This window comes from Seriola dumerili, unplaced genomic scaffold (genome assembly GCF_002260705.1).
Source record: "Seriola dumerili isolate Sdu_G_001 unplaced genomic scaffold, Sdu_1.0 BDQW01000017.1, whole genome shotgun sequence".
Lineage (NCBI taxonomy): Eukaryota > Metazoa > Chordata > Actinopteri > Carangiformes > Carangidae > Seriola > Seriola dumerili.
This window is the reverse complement of record NW_019174272.1, coordinates 1,126,598-1,139,833: the sequence shown is the minus strand read 5'-3', so window position 1 is coordinate 1,139,833 and position 13,236 is coordinate 1,126,598. Positions and strand designations below refer to the sequence as shown.

General features: G+C 39.7%; 2 protein-coding genes across 3 annotated transcripts in view; one reads left to right on the top strand and one right to left on the bottom strand.

Moving 5' to 3' along the window:
• Nucleotides 1-727: 727 nt before the first annotated feature.
• On the top strand, nucleotides 728-5,477 carry LOC111231669 (alcohol dehydrogenase [NADP(+)] A-like). 2 transcript variants are annotated; one of them, XM_022758888.1, is made up of 9 exons: nucleotides 728-797; nucleotides 1,455-1,552; nucleotides 1,653-1,772; nucleotides 3,385-3,536; nucleotides 3,627-3,822; nucleotides 3,909-3,958; nucleotides 4,068-4,217; nucleotides 4,343-4,502; nucleotides 4,781-5,477. In XM_022758888.1, exons 2-9 carry the CDS (start codon nucleotides 1,472-1,474, stop codon nucleotides 4,844-4,846), a joined length of 975 nt encoding a protein of 324 aa, XP_022614609.1. In that variant the 5' UTR covers nucleotides 728-797; nucleotides 1,455-1,471; the 3' UTR covers nucleotides 4,847-5,477. The 2 variants fall into 2 exon arrangements, with proteins under 2 accessions (XP_022614609.1, XP_022614602.1); XM_022758881.1 differs by lacking the exon at nucleotides 728-797 and adding an exon at nucleotides 1,250-1,331.
• A 4-nt stretch (nucleotides 5,478-5,481) lies between these two features.
• vcp (valosin containing protein) overlaps nucleotides 5,482-13,236 on the bottom strand; it is an 8,944-nt gene continuing 1,189 nt past the window's right edge. The window contains exons 2-17 of the mRNA XM_022758871.1: nucleotides 11,993-12,104; nucleotides 11,660-11,832; nucleotides 11,434-11,576; nucleotides 11,173-11,303; nucleotides 10,956-11,087; nucleotides 10,480-10,582; nucleotides 9,748-9,881; nucleotides 9,314-9,449; nucleotides 8,754-8,866; nucleotides 8,165-8,329; nucleotides 7,935-8,057; nucleotides 7,631-7,843; nucleotides 7,146-7,454; nucleotides 6,732-6,887; nucleotides 6,458-6,612; nucleotides 5,482-6,055 (exon numbers count right to left, since the gene is read on the bottom strand). Of these exons, the coding sequence (XP_022614592.1) occupies nucleotides 5,950-6,055; nucleotides 6,458-6,612; nucleotides 6,732-6,887; nucleotides 7,146-7,454; nucleotides 7,631-7,843; nucleotides 7,935-8,057; nucleotides 8,165-8,329; nucleotides 8,754-8,866; nucleotides 9,314-9,449; nucleotides 9,748-9,881; nucleotides 10,480-10,582; nucleotides 10,956-11,087; nucleotides 11,173-11,303; nucleotides 11,434-11,576; nucleotides 11,660-11,832; nucleotides 11,993-12,104 (2,404 nt within the window). The 3' untranslated portion in view covers nucleotides 5,482-5,949. The remainder of the gene's footprint in view (nucleotides 6,056-6,457; nucleotides 6,613-6,731; nucleotides 6,888-7,145; nucleotides 7,455-7,630; nucleotides 7,844-7,934; nucleotides 8,058-8,164; nucleotides 8,330-8,753; nucleotides 8,867-9,313; nucleotides 9,450-9,747; nucleotides 9,882-10,479; nucleotides 10,583-10,955; nucleotides 11,088-11,172; nucleotides 11,304-11,433; nucleotides 11,577-11,659; nucleotides 11,833-11,992; nucleotides 12,105-13,236) is intronic.

The window sequence follows — 13,236 nt, the reverse complement described above, 5'->3', positions numbered from 1 at the left end:
CCTGATTTAGATCCCATTTGTGGTTCGATGCTTACATGTGACATGAGAACGCTGGATGTTCATATCCCTGTACACACGATTAAACAGTATCCAGGTGTCTGATTAAAGTGTGTGTGTGTGTGTGTGTGTGTGTGTGTGTGTGTGTGTGTGTGTGACTCAAGAATTCACACAGTAATTATGACAGTTGTACACAAATGATTAATATATTTTATGACAAACAGGGATGTAACCTGGAACTTGTCTGAGTGGCAGAGTCATACAACCACTTTTGATACTTTAAGCACATTTTACTGATAATACTAATGTACTTTTACTCATAATGAAGTATTTTCACATTGTTGCATGGTACTATTACTTCTGAGTACTTCTTCCACCACTGATTCTCTGTTGATGCAGAAATTTGTGTCTGAGATGCTGAGGAATCAAGACACCTACATTCAGATGATCAGAAACCTGGATAATGGTATGATCATGCAATCAAGGATATCAACAACCAGGTTTCTCATGTTCCAAGTAAATATCCCAAATAAGGTCACAACCATGATAGGAGTCAAAACTGTGTTATTAAACATACGAACTGATCTGGAATCAGTTCTTAGAAACATTAAATGAGCTGAGAAATCATTTTTGGGATCCCATGTGATAAGACATTGGCAAAACATGTTTAACTGTGTGTTGTTTTGATAGGAACGGTGGAGTTTGGACATTTTCCATCAGTTTGAGTTACAGATAAACAAGTGAAGACAGACTTTGACCTGCTCAAATCCAGATGGACAGCAGCTGATCACTGGTCCGAGGTAGGAACGTCTTGACTGGAAAATAAAAAGACTTTTATCCTCTTGATTGTTTAATCTGTGTACTATTTACTGTGTGTGTTAGTGCATTAGTCAATTACACGGTCTGTTCAGCAGCTGGGTCAGGAGACAGTCAGGGCAGGTGATGTGTGTTAAGAGACTGATCATGTGAAACGACTGCACTGGTTGATGAGTTTGTGCGTGTGTGTGTGAGGGAGTGAGCATCGCGTGGTTAGGATATAACAGACAATTAGAGAACCATGGGAAGGCTTTCTGAGATGTGCTGCAGTAACACCACACTGTGACTAATGCCGTATAGCTGCATTAGCTATTTCTGGCTGTAAGGCTGGGTTCGCAGAGAGTTTATATTTCCACTGAAGCATATTTTTCAGCTCAGAGATTGAAAAAAAACAAACAATAATGAAAAGAAGGTCACCAAATTTTTTTTTTTGTTGCCTAAAGTATGATGGATGTGGCTTTGTGAAAGGCTTTTTGCACATGACCCCTGCTGTAGTCCAAGAGTTAATGAATTCAGATGTGAGTGATAATCAGTAACAGAGTATTAGGACTTAGTCATGATGACTGGACGGCCACTGGATCCCTTTCCATAGGACAGTGAACAGCTCACACACTCCTCTGTCACTGTCTTTCCTCTGTCAGGTCCTCAGAGCTGGAACATGAGCACCTTTGTGACTCTCTCAACAGGGCAGAAGATGCCCTTGGTCGGACTTGGCACATGGAAGAGTGCTCCAGGACAGGTAGAACTATAAACACACACACCTTGGCTTTGCTTGTAACATTATTAAGTAATAAAGAAAGCGAGTATATGGACTGTGTCGTCATCGATGTGTTTCTCAGGTGAAGCAGGCAGTGCTGGCAGCTTTACACTGCGGGTACAGACACATCGACTGTGCAGCTGCTTACAGCAATGAACAGGAGGTCGGAGAGGCTTTGGCTCTGAGGGTCGGTCCTGGGAAGGTGAGAAACTCTGGTTACGTTGATCTCAACAGTTCATTCTTGACCTTGGAATCAGCAGCCTCAACTCAAGGCCCATTTCCTCAGTCGTCTTCTGAGCTTTGAACTATATAACTCCATCAGTGGATTGATACAGGTTTAAACCTGCTATTATTCTCAGCATTTTTAAAACTTTCCATCCATGTGTTCTTTCAAGCTAAACTTTTTAGTTAATCCTTAACCTTGGAAATAGAAGTTGACAAAATGAGCCCAAGGTCCATTTACATGCCTGTTCCAGAGCTTTGAAATAGTGTGTTATGTTCAATATGTTTAATGTTACTAATCAGTTTACCAACAGGTCACTATGACACGCAACAACCCCGCAACCCCTCCAAAACAAATACATTGACTTTTTAATGCCATCAACCAAATGGTTTATTAAGATTATTAAGATTTGAAGTTACATTCAGAAATGCCCATATGTAACTTTAATATACAGTATGTACATGTGTTAAATCTGCATATATGAAATATATGTACATATAAAGTAAAATAATATATTTATATACAGTATAGCCTATATATGTAAAAAAAGAAAAAAAAATTACATCTCAAACCTGTTAGAAAATGGAACAATATCATATATTGACATATATGTCTAGCTAAATAGAAACATGTATTTTAGTATGTCTGTTTATGTTATAGGTTTATAATATAGACATATGATACATGTATGCTTAAATTTAGAAAGAAGAAAATCGTATACAAAAATATAGAATTTTAATAAGCATGTTGTTTTGATAAAGTTGCCTTTTCCTATGAGTATTATATATGTTATGAACTTGTATCTTCATATATCCAGAGAATGTATATATGACATAATAATATATCCTCTTATAGCTGAAACATATGGTAACATCCATCTTGATATAGGGACAATTATGTCAAATATATACAAGTCTCAGTATAGAAAGTCCTTAATTCATAGTATAGTAAGGCATAAACTGTCATAGTATAGTAAGACATAAAAAGTCCTAAACTTTATTTAGTGAATACAAACTAGATCTTTACTTTGTAAATAGTAGGCCTATAGGCTAATAGCCATAAGCGGTAAGCAACAACCCCCCTCATTGTTAATAAAGAATAAGTAATTATAATAAAGCCAAATAAATCTCAATAGGGTTGCTGGCTGCTGTGCAGTTCAGCCTCACCGGTCTCTGAGAACTTGCGCGTCATCTCAAGGTAGAACAATTGTAAAATGCAAACACCAACATCCAATAAACAGAAAATACCAAACCAATAAATCTCGACAGCAACAGCGGCTCTTGGTATGAGAGTGTGACTGTCTCCCCATGCAGCTGTGTGCCATAGGTATGGTCGTGTGCGACAGGTGCGTCGAGCGGTGCCGCTTTAATTAAAATGTTTTTATCATTTCTGTGTTGATAAATTTTTATTCTGCAATGTGTTAAAATACATGTCTATAGTGTTGTATTTCCGCACTGTAGCCCAGAAAAAACTGTACATATATATACAGTATATGTGTATATAGAGATCTTGTAGGGCATTTCAAGCATTTCACTGAATTCAACAGTCAGTGCTTTGTTTGTTTGTATATACATTATACTGTCCACTTCAGGCTCTGCATCGTGAGGAGGTGTTTGTTACTTCCAAACTGTGGAACACCAAGCACGACCCAGAGGATGTTGAGGAAGCGTGCAGGACCAGTCTAGCCCACCTGGGTCTCACCTACCTGGACCTTTACCTCATGCACTGGCCCATGGCTTTTCAGTGAGAGCAGCTTCACACACAATAATCTGATTACGTACACATTTTCCCATGTCATTACCTGAAGCAGCCTTCTGCATGTTTCTGCTTTAGGCGGGGGAAGGAGCTGATGCCTCGACGGGAAGATGGAAGCATTTGTTACTCTGATACACACTATAGACACACTTGGACGGCCATGGAGAGTCTAGTGGATAAAGGTTTGGTCAAGGCTATAGGACTGTCCAACTTCAACGCCAGGCAGACTGATGATATCATCAGCATGGCCAGACACAAACCTGTGATCAACCAGGTGCAATGCGACTTTCTCAAGGATTAATTGATAACAGTGATTCAGAAATATAAAAACTGTCAAAACTGTGTGTTGTTGTTCCACAGGTAGAATGCCATCCTTATTTGTCTCAAGCAGATCTCCTGTCACACTGTCGGTCAGTGAATTTAACATATAATCAAAATGGTTTTCCTTTCTCTCGGAGCGTAATACCATGAAATAATGTTCCTATTGTGTTAGTAACAGTGCTTGTACCTCTGCCTCAGGTCAGTGGCAGTTTGTGTGACAGCCTACAGTCCTCTGGGCAGTGGGGACCGACCCTGGGCCTCTCCTGATGAACCAAGTCTGCTGGAGGATCCTCGACTGGGAGCTATCGCCCAGAGATACCAGAAAACACCTGCCCAGGTCATACTCAGGTACAGCAGGACAATTTCCTAACCAGAAAAACCAAAAGTCCCTTCACAGCCTTCTCAGTTTTGTTGTAACCTTGCATTACTTTTACATGTACATAAAAGAAACCTCAATTATGTGACATCCACAGGTGGCATGTTCAGAGGGGTGTAGTGTGTATCCCTAAAAGTGTGACGCCCTCCAGGATCCAGCAGAACTTGCAGGTGTTTGACTTTTCCCTGTCCGAAGACGACGTGAAGCTGATTGAATCGTTCAACCGCAACGAGCGTTTCATTGTCCCATCAGTGGAGGCGAGTCACTGATCTTATGACACATCACAAGATTTCACAACCACTTGTTTATGTTCATCTATAACAGCCATCTTATTTATTGATGGAGACTTACTGATGGTTTCAAACTTTAGGCTGTTCGAGCTGGTACGCACAGTCAAGTCTCCCTGTTTCTCAGAGAGGCAGAACTGTGAGGTGTTTTGTGTCAGACTCCTGTGCAGTGATGGTCTGTTGTAAATACAAATTGTGAAATACAATAATAATGCAAGCATAACTCATTTGTTGTTTTTCCTCCACAGCGGGGTGGTAAGAGAGTGTGGAGAGATGCAGAACATCCTCACTTCCCCTTCCATGATCCTTACTGAGTCTTCGTCCACAGGATGCAATATCTTGCTTTTAATAATTGTTGTCACATACACTGAAGAAACCATTTTTTTGTTTAATTCAAATATGATCAAAATCAGTTTCCTTTTGTGATGAATAATATTTAGCGACTGCATCCATCAAGAACATTGCTTGCAACATGTTTCTCCAGTCAAGTGAAATTGCAAGAGGGGGGCTTTTCCATTGCATTATGTTTTCTTTCTTTGCCAGAGTGACACTGTGTGGTCAGTGACAGAACAACCTCTCTGTCCAACTTTAACATGGTGCCTGTATGTTTCACAGAGACTAGACTTTCAGGGGTTGATCATCACTGAGTCACAGCAGCAGCACTGCACATTGCACTTCTTAACTAATCAATGATGAATTACCTTTACAGTGGTCAGGTAGCATAATAATGCAATAATGGAAGGGCTGTCCCTATTCCCTAGTCATACCATATAAACACAATGTCCTGGTGACCCCAGTGTGATTCCAACCAAAGGACTTTGTTGCTTGTCATTTCTGAACCTCTCCATGTTTTCTTTCTGTCCCTACTTTCAAACGATCAAAAAAAAAAAAAAAAATGTACATCAAATCTGTATCAATAAAGAATTTCAAAACAGACACTGATAACACCTCCATTTCGTGAGATTTTATTTTCAACAACATAACCTTGACAAATTTGTAATACATTATATGCTACTGTTTATTTAAAAAAAAGAGGAAGTCATTAGCAATATGTTTTTTCTTTTCTTTCTTATAGTCTAGCATAGAATCCCATCACTAAAGCCATTCATGTTTGTTGTGATATACTGAGAATGAGGCCACTCAATAAAACCCCACCCACCCCACTGAAAAAAAACTCTGCAGTCACTCACTCACCTTCCATTTCCAACATCCCCTTACCCCCACCCACATCAAAGCCAGGGCAAACCAAGCGGCTACATGCTTTCTCCAAGGGAAATCATACAAAAGAAAAAAAAAAAAAAACAAAACAAAACAAACAGGAACACATGAAAGAAGCACAAAGTCCTAAAAATGTGGAATCTGGTGAGAATTTGTACAGGTGTGATCCCGGTACTGACCACTGTGGGGCAGTGTACATTTATCCATAAAGGTCATCGTCGTTATCTTCATTGAACACTGGACCGCTGCCAGTTCCTCCTGAGCCATGGCTTGGACCGCTGCCACCTGTGGCACTGGAAGGAAACCTGAAAGACAGAGAACAAAGTTATTTATCCATTTCTTAACATTGTGATTTTCCTACGATCTGACAGTTCTTAATATTTCTAACAATATTAGTCCTCGGATGCGTGAGTAATAACCATTTTCCACTGTCAATGGAGAAATGCTGTGACTCACATTATAAAAGCACTTAAAAAAATCTGTCTTTTTATACAAGCAGATTATGTTCCAATATCTCTGTAGAGATGAGATTTGTCTGAAATAGACCATTCAGTTCCAGTTCAGTCATATCAGAAAGTCGTAAGCAAAAAAAGCTGCTTTTGTTCAACACTGCAGAGAGTGACACCCTACTTTCATGGTTTCGTTCTACAAACCTTAGACACACAACAACGGACACTACTGTTAATGCAAAATGTCAGAAAATGTACCTGAAGCTGCCAAAGCCACGGCTCTGCTGCAGTGTCTGAGCAAACATCTCATATTTGCGAATGTCATTGTCACTGACGGAGCGACGAGCAAATCGCATTGCCTCTTCAAAGTGGTCCTTCCTGATCTCTGGCACAGGATCGTCCTCTTCCACCTCCTATGAAGAAAAGACAGTGTCATTAACATGAAATAAATCAGACGCATCAGCAGAGCAGTAGCGTGCAGATGCTCAACTAAATGTGAAAAGGGAAACAGGGGGACAGAGAAAGTACTGACCATAGCTGATGGGTTGGTCTGCCTCTCCCTCTCTCTGCGGATCTCATTCTCGATGCTCTCCCTGATGGCCAGCTTACATGCCCGCTGGCAGATCTCTGTAAGATCAGCTCCAGAGAAACCATTGGTCATCTTGGCCAGGAAGTCCAAGTCCACATCCTATCAAACAAAAGAAATTTAAGGTTTAAAGTTTGATTGTGATCCAAATTTATTCTGATGGGATTTATCAGATTATATCACCATTTTGTAACTTTATATATATATATTCATATGACTATAAATAAAATGTATTCCAACACTTTAAGAGAAGTCATTAAAACTAATAAAAATTCAGTGATCCAAACAAACCATCCTACTACAGAAACAGTTTAATAGTAGTATCTCTATTAGTGCTTCTATGAGTAGCGGCACTCTCACCTTGCTGATGGGACTCTTGCGGAGGTTGGCCTTCAGGATGCTGATCCTGCTCTTCTCATCGGGCAGGGGGATGTAAATGAGCTGATCAAGACGGCCAGGTCTCAGAATGGCAGGGTCGATGATGTCTGGTCTGTTTGTGGCTCCGATGATGAAGACGTTCTTCTTGCTGGACATTCCATCCATCTCAGTCAGGATCTGGTTGATGACACGGTCGGCTGCTCCACCACCATCTCCAACGTTGCCACCACGGGCCTTGGCTATGGAGTCCAGCTCATCAAAGAAGAGAACACATGGGGCTGCTTGACGAGCCTGGAAACATAACATGAACACACAAAATGATTTTTTTTAAAAAAAAGAAAAAAAAGATGATATTGTGTATAGTGAAACTGGTTGAAAACATTGAAGCATGTGGTTTTTCTGCAGATTAAATGTGCAACATTTAAAATTCATTCTTCCCTGCACCCACAGCCTAAAAACATTCTTACCTTGTCAAAGATCTCTCTGACGTTGGCCTCAGACTCTCCAAACCACATGGTGAGCAGCTCAGGTCCTTTGATGGAGATGAAATTTGCCTGGCACTCATTGGCGATGGCTTTGGCCAGCAGAGTCTTACCACAACCAGGGGGGCCATAGAACAGCACACCCTTGGATGGGGTCATGCCAAACTTGAGGAACTTGTCTGGGTGCTCCACTGGATACTGAATTTAAATAGAGGGGACACAATTCTAGTTTTACAGTTTGTGATACACCATCTTCAGACATGATGTCACTTCTGAAAGCCCTTCATACCTGCACCAACTCCTGCAGCTCCCTCTTGACATCTTCCAGACCTCCGATATCCTCCCAGGTGATGTTGGGGACCTCAACAACCGTCTCCCTCAGTGCTGATGGGTTGCTCTGGCTCAGGGCCCACTGCAGAAAAGCATTGAGTGAGTTAGTATTGACTCAGATGACCTCTGTAGACTGTGTGGCACCATCTTACCCTCACCTCACAGCAAAATACATTTTACACATCTTACCTTGAAGTCATCCATGGTGACAGCAAGCGAGTTCATGACTTCAGCGTCAATGGTCTCATCCTCAAGGTCAATCAGGTCCATCTTCTTCCTGATGGCCTGCAGGGCAGCCTCAGAGCAGAGGGCAGCCAGATCTGCTCCCACATGTCCATGGGTCTCATTGGCTACCTATATAAACATATATAGAGCTCAATATTTCTTAAAAAGCAATTCCTGCCCAGATCCAGACTCAATGCTTATTTACCCTGTAACCCGACATATGACAGTGCATTATATCTGTATATTTATTTATAAAGCTCAACTGCTAGTAACTAATGCATACCTGTGTCATGTGGAATGGCAATTTCAGAATTTCACCACAGTATGCTCAGAACTCTGGCTAAGTGTGATCAGTGGTCAATGTGAAAATGAAATGAAATGTAAATTTGGAGCACCTGACTGGATATTTTAACAGCCATTCTATACCAAATAATTTCATTCTGTCAGATTCTATTAAATAGAATGAATTAGAATTTACACTGTAGTTTTACTTAGAAGGTAAAAGCAACCACATGACTATCAGTGTGTGGTAAAAAGAACTGTGTACACAGACCTGTTCCAAGTCAACATCCTCAGCCAGCTTCATGTTCTTAGTGTGAATCTGAAGAATCTCCAATCTGCCAGTGGCATCAGGGATGCCAATGTCCACTTCCCTATCAAAACGCCCTGGAGACAGTTGGGGTTCAAACACACACTTAGTGCTTCCAGTAGAGCAATATAATACATAACGCATACATCTCAGACATTTTAAGAGCACCATCTCCAGGAACTTACTGCCTCTTCTCTCATGGTGTGGCAACAGAAGTAACATCTCAAACTTGCAACTGTTACAAGTTGCAGGTGTAACTATCTACATTTCACAGAGCATCAGTATTTGATGAATAAGCGAGAGCCATTTCTGACCCTCTGTCACAGCTGTCAGAAACATCCCATCATAAGCATTTAAAACTGTGGCCCTGCAGTGTTGCTGACCCATAGATGAACTGCAACCCCCCCCCCAATATTTTTCTTCAATAGCACGTGTGAATTACTGGTTGAAAATAATTCATGCATAGACATGTATTGGATGCTTCTTCTAGGTCCCTGAATACATGCTCAATACAGGTAACTTACCAAATCTCCTGAGAGCTGGGTCAATGCTGTTAGGTCTGTTGGTGGCAGCCATGACGATGACATGAGCTCTCTGTTTCAGGCCGTCCATAAGAGTCAGCAGCTGAGAAACAATGCGCCTCTCCACCTCTCCATGAGTCTACAAAAGACCAAAAATCACATTTTAAACTCCAAGCATCAGTGCTTTGATTGAATTAGTGATCAGGATGGATAAATAAAAAAAAAAAAAGTGTGAAGAGATACTGTTCAAAATGAAAAATAAAAAAAAGAATACAAATCATACCTTAATTAGACTACATTTTGCAATTTCAAAGCATTCTGAGGTCTGGACACTGATAGCCATTTTCATTTATTACACTCAAACACCCATAAATTATAAACAGACACTGTACTGCGATATTCAGCTAGCCATTTAGTGTTCCTCTCTTCCCGCTCACCTTCTCTCTCTTAGGAGCGATTGCATCAAGCTCATCAATAAAGATGATGGCAGGAGCATTCTTCTCTGCTTCCTCGAAGGCCTTTCTCAGGTTACTCTCACTCTCTCCTGCCAGCTTGCTCATGATCTCAGGACCTAAAAGCAGACAGCCAAACATTTTGATTCCAGAGGCAGCCTTAAAAAAAAAAAATCACAGCACAGACTTTATTCAACTATTTGAGTCACAAGTTGGACCATCTAAACTACTCTAACACTATAGTAATAGGTAAACACACTATAGTGTGTGAGACTTATTCCAATACATACAATACATGCATGGCAAAAATACAAATGTAATAGAGTATTAAGCATACAAACCAATTTTCCTAACTGGGAACCCTTATTCAAGGGGACGAAACACCTCTCCTATTTTACAACAGAACTTTATATAAGACTTTTGATGGGGTCTTCTTCTAATAAAGCTCAGCTAAGTTCATACCATTATGAAGAGATGTGTGTAAAAAAAGCAGATCTTCAATGATGCAGAAATTTTATTTTGTTCCTCATAGAATATCAAAGCAACCATTAATAGGATAGTTACTTTTGATAGGATACTTATTTTAAACTATCAGGAACATGCCTAAACAGCAACTGCAAGGCAATGCCATCAGCGACGAACTCAATATTATCATAAAATGGGCCCTAAAATAAGAATAACAGTATAGAGAAGATAAATATAGATGGCTGTTCACACCATTAATCAGGAAGAAGAAAGCTCCAGTTTCATTTGCCACGGCTCTGGCAATCAAGGTCTTTCCAGTTCCAGGGGGTCCATACAGCAGGATTCCACGTGGGGGCTGAAAAGGGGGACATTTTTAATTTTTATTTTTTATGTTTTTTTAAATCAGAATGTATTGTAAAATTTAAGCAATTTTAAGATGAATAACTACAGAATGATTTTGTCTTTTGAGTCAGTTGTCTTAATGACAACATCACTACGCAAACTAAAAGTCACCAACGATCATTCCTGTGCAAGTATGATTGTAGCACAACCCCCGGGTGTTTTAAAATTTAGGATGGGAACATTAATATAAAATGTATGAAAGAAAGTGCTATTTTTCCCCCATTTTCAATTTATACAATTCCATAGTAAAGGCCTTACAATTGGCTGAATTGTTTGGCCATTACTGTGGCCAAACAGTTCTTCCATGCAAAATAAAGATTCTGTACCTTGACTCCGATGGCCTTGAACAGTGCAGGGTGTCTAAGAGGAAGCTCCACCATCTCTTTGATCTGAGCCAACTGCTTTCTCACTCCTCCAATGTCATCATAGCCCACCTCGTTCAGGGACTCTTCCTCATCCTACAAGTTCCAACACAAGATGTTCAAATTTCAATGTGGTTCATTTTGGGTAAATGTTAACTTGTGGACTGTACCTGCTACCCACCTCTCTCCTGATTGGTTCTCCCTCACAGTGGATGACTGTATCAGGAGCAACAATGCAGTAGGGGGAAGGATCAGTTTCCACCACCTTGAACTCCACAGCACGCATGCCACCTCTGACCAGGAAAATATCACCTTCACAAGGTAAAAGACAACAGTATTAATTTTACCACTAACCAAGCTACATGTTGACATACACAAGCAGATTTTAATCAGCCAGGAAAAATTTAAAAAATCTGTCCTGACAGTGAAAATTGGTACTCACCTTTGCGGATTGGCCTGTATGCCTCCAAGAAGTATGGCTTCAGATAGACCTCAAACAGGTTTCCAGTAATTCCTTCTACTGTGTCATCTATTGGGAGGACGTGGATCCTCTTTCCGTACTTCACATCAGGACATGGCTGAATGCTGAGGGAGATATTAGACTTAACACCACTTCTAGTTTCAAGGGTGGTGGAAAGGATTTACAACAAGTGTGTGCTTTTCCCCACCTGATGACATCACCCAGACGGACCCTCAGATTGTTGCGGACCACCCTGTTCATGCGAACCTTTTCATCAGAACAGGTGTCATCTGACAGCACAATGCACACAGTCTCCCGCCTCTTCTTTCCCTTCATCAGCACTGTGTCTCCACGGAAGAGCTGCAGCTCGTCCATCTTGGTCTAAAGAAACACGATTCAAGTTATTTCATGAACCTCTGTGTTATGACATTTAAAATATAAAAATAAAAAATGTGTCAAGACATTGCTTATCTATCACAACAAATCAGAGTTCTGAATTTGTAGATACAGCAGCCATGGATAATACTTTCTAAATGTTTACCTGAGAGAGAGAGACCACACTGTTGTCTTCATTGATGGATTCATCAACAATCAGTCTGTTCGGTCTGTTCTTCTGTTTCAGAATTGCAGTGGCTAGATCATCATTTTTGGATCTATGATTATGAGAAACAGATATAACAAGTTGTAGGTTAAACAAAAGACTTATTATCCATCTTTGAGGTTTCATACAACTCCAATAATAACCACGTTGATCAAATTAGTGGTTAACTGCAATAGAAAAAAAATGTATAGGAAACCAATAACATCCCACTATTGTCATGTTCTACAGCAAATATTGGTAACTTAACTAATTATATCCACAATGAACCTGACTCCGACAGTGCTCCATGAAACTAAATAGTTATAGGTTTAGTTTCGAGAGTGCGTCTATGGGGATATTTCACCCTTTCATGAAATCTCAGGATGACTGAGTTCAGGGGGTAGAAAGGAACTGAACTCATTACCCAGTAAATTCAACATAAATCATTACTGACATAATTTTAAAAATCGACCATGAACAGTTTCATAAGAGATTAGGCATTCTTAGTACTCAGTTATGAATTGACACTAATTGATTGTTTATACTTTGTATTGCTAACTCTAAAAGTATTGTTTGTGTTTTGTATTGCTTAGTATAAATGTATTTCTACTATATTGTGTCTGTACCTTTTTATACAACAATATATACATTGCAAGTTATTGTATAAATTATATGAGAAATGAGTCAATCCTAAAAATATTCTATTAATAATAATAATACTAACTAAAAATAATTAATAATCAATCACGTATCTCTAACTATAAGTGCAAAACAGGTCGTTTACATAATTTGCTATTTACAATGATTGAACGTTACATACGAAAAAAACCTCACAATCAAACCTAAAAATCAAGACACTGTCAAAAAGGAACGATTACGTTACGGTTCAAAAAGCCACGCATTTCTAGAAAACTCCTGGACCGGTTTTGTAGTTTCTCTTTCATGTTGTTAGCATGCTAATGGTAGCCTTTTAGCTAACTGACTGGCGAGCAAGCGAGTGCAGATGACACAGCAAAAGAATTAGAAAAAAAAAAAAAAAAAAAAAAAACTTTTTTAGCTAGCTAGGTTGTCCCTAAAAAAAAAAAAAAAAAAAAAAAAAAAAAAACAAACGTTAAAACCCTACTGTGAGTTTAACTGCTTTAGCTGTCTATGTAACCATTGGCTACATATTAATCAAATGTGTTTTTTCACCGTTTAGCTAACAG